The sequence below is a fragment of the Phanerochaete carnosa genome, assembly GCF_000300595.1.
Source record: "Phanerochaete carnosa HHB-10118-sp unplaced genomic scaffold PHACAscaffold_1, whole genome shotgun sequence".
In the NCBI taxonomy this organism is placed as follows: domain Eukaryota; kingdom Fungi; phylum Basidiomycota; class Agaricomycetes; order Polyporales; family Phanerochaetaceae; genus Phanerochaete; species Phanerochaete carnosa.
The window spans coordinates 2,211,464-2,218,018 of NW_006767628.1; the positions used below are offsets into that span (position 1 = coordinate 2,211,464).

A 6,555-nucleotide genomic window follows, 5' to 3' on the forward strand; every position below is an offset into this window, starting at 1 on the left:
CCTATATATTCGGTGGATGATGAGCTGCTCCAGATACCCTTTGCGACTACCACCATGCCAGCTCGCGGTCGTCGAACGTTCATAATCGGTGCAGGATGCACGGCATTCATCAAGGTAGGACGAACGCCGTCTTTCGTTTGACCGCCGCATCTCATACGTATGTCTGTAGCCCAGGGGGCAGCGAAATGTGGAGGATGTGAGCTGTATGCTTCCGGTTCGCGAGTTTCATGTTCAGTAGCTGTGCCTCTTAGATGGGCCTTGAAGCCGCTACAAAGGCACTGCTCGATGCAGGTACGTGTGATATCTTGGCGTCACGGCCGGTGCAACAAGGCTCATCGTTCAGGTATCACATATGATTCTGTCGAGGCTGCGTATGTCGGCTACTGCTACGGCGAATCCACCTCCGGCCAGGTATGTAGTCACCGGTAGTCCCTACGGGTCTCTGGCTCATGTCATTCCTCAGCGGGCCCTGTACAACCTGGGGCTGACAGGCATCCCCATCACGAATGTGAACAACAACTGCTCGACTGGAAGTACGGCAATGTACGGGGCAAATATCCTGGTGAAGGCCGGCCTCGTTGAATGCGCCTTGGCTCTTGGCTTTGAGCGGATGGCCCCAGGTAGCCTCAAGTCCAATTGGTCCGACCGCCCTTCCCCGGGCTTGATCCTGGGCGCAGCAAACGCGGAGGCTGAGCACAACGTTAGCACCGGGGAGAACTATGGACCTGGCGCGCCTCGCATGTTTGCCAACGCTGCGCAGGAGTACATGGACAAGTACGGAGCGACCGTGGAGCACTTGGCAAAGATAGGTCGGTGATGGTGCTGAGCAAGGAGCGGCAGTCGTTGCTAACAAGCTCGGTGTCTAGCATCGAAGAACCACAAGCACTCTGTGAACAACCCCTATTCGCAGTTCCGCGATGGTTGGAGTGTGGAACAGGTTCTGAAGGCACCCAAGATTAACAAACAGCTCACAAAGTTCATGTGTAGTCCTACCTCGGTAAGGATACATTACTGACGGTTCTCACTGCGTAAGTTCACGGGTCTGTGAAGGATGGGGCTGCTTGCTGCATCGTTGCCTCAGAAGACTTCGTCCACGCCCACGGACTCGAGAACCAGGCCATCGAAATCGTGGCACAAGCTATGGCAACCGACGACCCCACGGCGTTCGAGTCTAAGCGACCCATGAACGTGGTCGGCTACGGCATGACGAAGACCTGTGCAGACAAGGTCTTTGCCGAGGCCGGGTTCAAACCAGGCGAGGGCAGGGATCAAGTGGGGGTGGTCGAGCTCCACGACTGCTTCTCGGCGAACGAGGTCCGTCTGCTATCCCACTTCCCCCACGCGCAGCAGCACGCAATCTCACGGACGAGCGCGTTCCGCTCTTGCAGCTCATCACCTACGAGGCTCTCGGACTCTGCGCGCCAGGCGAGGCGCACAAGCTCGTAGACAGTGGAAACAACACGGTACGCTAACGTTTACCCGCAACCGCCGCGCAGCATGCTCAAGCGGTGGCGTGACGCCAGTACGGCGGCAAGTATGTTGTCAATCCGAGCGGCGGGCTGGAGGCCAAGGGGCACCCGCTCGGTGCGACGGGCCTTGGAATGCACTTCTACATCGCCAGTGCGTACCATGCGCCACTGTCCCGTGGTTGCGTTTGCTGACCCAGACCGACGGCACGATCTGCGACAGTGCAACTGAGAGAATGTGAGAGCCTTCTGCACAAATGTGTCCCTGCGGTAATTATGGCATGCTGATTGAATATCCCAGGGGCTGGCCCCATGCAGGCACCAGGGCTATTCAATGTCCCTGACAAGCGCGGAAAGTATGGCTTGGTGCAGAATATTGGCTTGGGTGGTGCCGTTGTGTGTTCCTTGCTTCGGAGGCCGGAATTCTACAAGGCTGGTCGTCCTGATGGTAGAGAGAGGTACGCTGCTGCGATTATTCAGTTGTGATAGAGCCTTGGATCACTGATAAACTTAATCCAGGCTTGGCTACAACCATGCCTGCGAATGTCGTCCAGTGACGATGGACGACGTGAACAAGGTCAAGTCTCGCAAAAGCTCCCAGTTCATTCTGGAGATGGCCAGGCTGTAATGAATAGGGCGTTCACGACGTAGGCACACTTATGAATCTTCAGTTCTTGGATTTCTGGATTGCTGTAAGAATAGTCCTTGCTCGAGCTCGGCCGTATGAGCCTTTTCTCAGCCAACCAGCGTTGTGCGATTTCAAGTCATGCATGAAGTGTCCATGGGATCTCGTGAAAGTGATCTCCCAAATCGTACAAATTACACAAGGGTATCCTTAACGTAACGCCTCCTGATGCAGTTCGTCACAAGTTGCATAAGCTCCGCGGACCATCACCAGAATCGACTCCTACGGCGGCCCGACTTGGTGCTCGTGGGACTGGGGCTGCCCCAAGCAAGGTTGTCATCATCGAGCATTTCTGCAGCTCCGTCCGACTCTTTGCGGTAGTGCGCAGTATCATCGAAGCTTGGCAACTAGAGTGGTTCGAGTTTTTTCTTCATGAGTCTCACGGTGGGCCAGTGAGCGCCGCCAAATTACTCAACTTGTATTGATATGGCCTGAGAGTCCGATGAGGTGGTGGACAGCAATGAACTGCGCTTCTTTGACCGCTGAGAATCCTGGCAGATAAGCAGCCCTTGAGTCCGATGGGACACGATGGCGCAGCAGACGTGAGAGCTTACGGAGGACTTTCTCGAGATGAAGGAGAGCATAGACAGTGGGCGCGGCATGACGAGAGTAGCAGGCGGTGCTTGGCAGCGGTAAAGGGTGAGAGTGAGAAGCAAAATGAGGCGTTCAGCTCCTAGTGTAGAATGCTGAGCGTGAGGGGCGTGCTGAGGGGATGGGGTTTGCATGGCATCATGGTGCGGTAGTCGCCTTTATACCTTGAGGTTGGGCGGCATCGCTTTAGGCCCTTTCCGCAGGCGACCACGGAACTGTCCCTGCACTGCACGCATGTTGCTGAACTCAGCTGAGTTCCCCCTTCATGCAATCATACATCTTGTATCATTGGTCCTTGCTTTGAGTTGGGATATGGCTCGGCTGATCTGGCCGATATCTGTTGTCCTGCATATATCACAGGGAGGTCGCGAGACACATATGCCGCTGCAGAAATAGGCTAGGTTCTGTCCTTCCGCCCGTCGCGAGAACCATCTCCCTGATCCCGGGTGTGGCCATTGTGCAGCAACAGCCTCAATACGCGCAGCTGACCTCTTGCGGCGTCTCCCATCAAAATGCGACACTGATGATAGCACGATCTAATCTACTTTTATCTCTAACTTCCCAAACCGGGAACTTCCATCGCCGACGGGGAGTGAGAACGCCCAACGACGAGCGCAACGACCTCCGCACCGCACCACGCCCCATGCGCCCGCTGTCTCTCCTCCCACCTCCATAATGCAGGCCGCAACGGATCGCATCGACCCACGGACTGCTATCAACGCCACGCACAATGCGAGCTTTACATACAAACTGGCAAGACATCTGTTCCAGCTGCCGTCGCGCATGCTCGGTCGCATGCGTCGGTTTGACGACGTCCTTGAACAGTCTTTGACGGCAGGAGAAGCGGCCGACGGCGCCACTTCCGACTCTCGTATTGCCCGGGCACAGCAGCGCATGCGTGAAACAGGCTTGGCACCCTTGCCAGGCCCGTGGGGTTTCTTGACGTCGGGCTACTTCGTCGGACTGTTCTTCATGGTGTGTGTGCACTGTGCACTGATCCTGCTGTATCGCTCAAAATCTTTAGTCCTTTCTCCTGCACCGGATACAGAATATCGTTGTTCCTCCCCGCCACTCTTCGTACCGCCGGCAAATACGATCCATTGAGCGTCGATTCGGCAGGTGTATCTGGACGAGGATGCTGCGCGCTGTGCTCCCGGTCAATCTTTCATCGACGCGATCCCGTCTGGTTTTCCGGATGCCATCCATCTACCTTTTGTTGAAGAGTTCAACTCTGTGGACCGTTATCCTATTACAAACGGCGCAATTGTACCCATCCTCCGCGAACAGCCTAGTCCGGAACTTAGGTGACTGGGCGCAGATGAAACAAATGGACGACGTCTGTTGGTCAACTTTCGTGACCATTTGCGTCGCTTTGTTCGTCGCAGCGCTCACAAACGGTATGGAGGCGCTCCATTCCGCGAGTAATGCTCCGTTCAACCTGGTGAGTTCCGCATTTCCCATGGATGTCAAAGTATAGTCTTATGATCGCGCGCGCAGTTTGGGTACTCCTTCGTCCTCTACGTGTACGCCTCTCCTATGACCCACATCCACAAGAGCCGGGGATTAGCTTCTCGGCCGGATGTTCATGTTCTCATCACCATGATGCTGCCGCTGCTCCAGGTGGGTATCCGTTACTTGCCTTGTGATACTAGATATCATGTGCTAATCTTGTCTCCAGCTCACTATGACTCATTGTCTGGAAGTAAAGAAGAGCTGGGGACGGAAACGTCTCATTCCGACCACCATTGTTGGCATACTATCCCTGATCCACTTCCACCTCGTGGTCTGGTGCTTCCCATCATCCTATCCGTTGCCGAACATCGTCCCCAACTTTGTCGAGTCGTTCCTGCTCTTTATCACGATCGTCACGACCGCCCTCAATGCGATGACGCAGCTCCTCATGAACGGCACCATTACCAAGCCCCTCGTCGGACACGCTGCGACACTCGTGCCGAAGTGGGAAGAGGACTTTTCCGTCGTTCTTTTCCGACTTGGGACGGCCAGTCTTGAAGCAACAAGCGTTGCTGGCTTCGGAAACGAAGTTGGTGGCATCGCGGAGCTCTCTGGCGACATTGCCAAGGCACCTTTTCAGCCGCACCAAGGCACGGTCGAGATCAACCGCTCAGGCGTGGTGTCCATCGCGTCTGGGAGGAATATGGGAGAGAGTCAAGGCTTTGCAAATGAGATCAGGAACGTCAAAGTCTCCTCAAGACATTCAGATGCCTGGATTGACACACTAGTGAACGCTACATGGACTAAAGAACTGCTGAGGTTCCTGCTTCAGATCTGGAGGGTCGCACGAACCTCCACGTGTGCACTGTGGGCCAAAATTAGAGGACGTTCCAGGCAAGCCAGCCTCGACCTCTCCACGCAGACCGCTGTTACAGATGCCGAGGACGAGGACGTCATGGAGATCGATGCCGACGTCTACCAGCGGTTCCTGCGTGGTGACGAGCTTAGCGAGGACGACGATGACTTTGAGCCGAACGCATCCCTGCCAGGCACGCCTTCTTCTGCTTCTGACGACGAGGCAGAGTCAGAGGACGATGACCCCACACATAAGAGCGCCTCTGACACCCTCATCCTCTATGCCGACCTCTCGGAAACAGCAAGCAGCTCGGCGACCGCACCGCTTCTGCTGGCCCACATGACGAACCCCGACTCCTCGCCGCTCACCCGCCGGCGGTACTCGCGCTTCATGTCCGGCGCACTCGGCCAGTCGTCGTCTGGCCAGATCGCCGACTGGGGTGCGTTCGTGCAGGAGCGGCGCGATTTGAAACGTGGGCACGCCGAGGACGAGGGCACGCTCGAGAGCCGGCGAGACTGCGTTATCTGCACCGTCGAGCCGCGCGACATCATCTGCTGGCCCTGCCGATGTCTCGCGCTGTGCGACGACTGCCGAGAGAACCTGGCGTCCAGGTCAGCCGCGTCGAAGCACCTGTGTCCGTGCTGCCGCAGACCGTGAGTCCACCGATCCTTTTTTGTTGTTACTTGCATATGCTGACCGGTCCTTCTCCCAGAGTTGAGGGATTCTCAAAGATTTACATACCATGAATGACCCCGTATGTGTAAGCTAACCATGACGGCCAGCATCTAATTTATACGTCGAGACTGTGTATATATATCCATCGCTTTGTATCACCGTGCTTCCGTATTCCAGACTATTGACGGATTTATAGACCATGTCCGCGGGGCGTGCAAACATGAGCGGGATCGTTATGGTCTGTACGTATATTACAGGATGTGTATATGCATTGTCTAGTGTCGGATTGGTGTGAGTTGGTAGGATATCAAGAAGCTAGCCGCTATAAATCTGTAGAAGACGAGTATCCTGCGGACTCGTTTACAGAGCCCAGATCTTGACTGTCGCGTCGCGCCCGCCTGAGACGAGGTATTTGTCCATGTGTCGTAGCCGCTCTGCGGGACGCGTGTGCCCATTCGTGAGTAAACGGGAGTGCTGCATGCTCGTGCGGTTGTACAACTCCGGCCCGTTCTCGCCTGTAGTCGCCACGATCTTACGCGTATCGAACTGAAGAGCCGTCACCGGATGGTCGTACTTGAGCGTCTCGAAGATGCCGCCTGTGCGGAGATCCCAGATCTACATGGAAACTCTTTAGTCTCAGGGACTAAACAAGCAAATGAATGAGCTCACCCGTATTGACTTGTCCAGACTGCCAGTGACGACATGCAGCTCGTCGAACTGAAGGCAGGTGACGGGTGCAGTGTGGCCCAGGAGCGTCCGGTGTGGCTGACCGGTGCGCATATCCCACATTCGCACGGCACCATCGCCGCTGCCGCTCATGAGGGCGTACC

At 55.8% G+C, this 6,555-nt stretch overlaps 3 protein-coding genes across 3 annotated transcripts; 2 read left to right on the top strand and 1 right to left on the bottom strand.

Moving 5' to 3' along the window:
* The first annotated feature begins 61 nt into the window (after positions 1–61).
* PHACADRAFT_246837 (uncharacterized protein) lies at positions 62–2,864 on the top strand. The gene is made up of 15 exons (XM_007390119.1): positions 62–114; positions 170–196; positions 252–291; positions 344–411; positions 464–809; positions 867–997; positions 1,051–1,314; positions 1,389–1,463; positions 1,524–1,620; positions 1,690–1,704; positions 1,768–1,924; positions 1,986–2,113; positions 2,169–2,498; positions 2,568–2,642; positions 2,706–2,864. The coding sequence occupies exons 3-12, from the start codon at positions 252–254 to the stop codon at positions 2,092–2,094; spliced, it is 1,302 nt and encodes a 433-aa protein (XP_007390181.1). The 5' UTR covers positions 62–114; positions 170–196; the 3' UTR covers positions 2,095–2,113; positions 2,169–2,498; positions 2,568–2,642; positions 2,706–2,864.
* Positions 2,865–3,416: 552 nt separating this feature from the next.
* Positions 3,417–5,914, top strand: PHACADRAFT_246840 (uncharacterized protein). The gene is made up of 5 exons (XM_007390120.1): positions 3,417–3,717; positions 3,767–4,183; positions 4,240–4,362; positions 4,421–5,703; positions 5,763–5,914. Exons 2-5 carry the CDS (start codon positions 4,070–4,072, stop codon positions 5,794–5,796), a joined length of 1,554 nt encoding a protein of 517 aa, XP_007390182.1. The 5' UTR covers positions 3,417–3,717; positions 3,767–4,069; the 3' UTR covers positions 5,797–5,914.
* Positions 5,915–6,085: 171 nt separating this feature from the next.
* Positions 6,086–6,544, bottom strand: PHACADRAFT_189861 (uncharacterized protein; the record flags this gene model as incomplete). The annotated part of the gene is made up of 2 exons (XM_007390121.1): positions 6,086–6,340; positions 6,395–6,544. The coding sequence occupies 2 exons, from the start codon at positions 6,542–6,544 to the stop codon at positions 6,086–6,088; spliced, it is 405 nt and encodes a 134-aa protein (XP_007390183.1).
* Between the last annotated feature and the right edge of the window lie 11 nt (positions 6,545–6,555).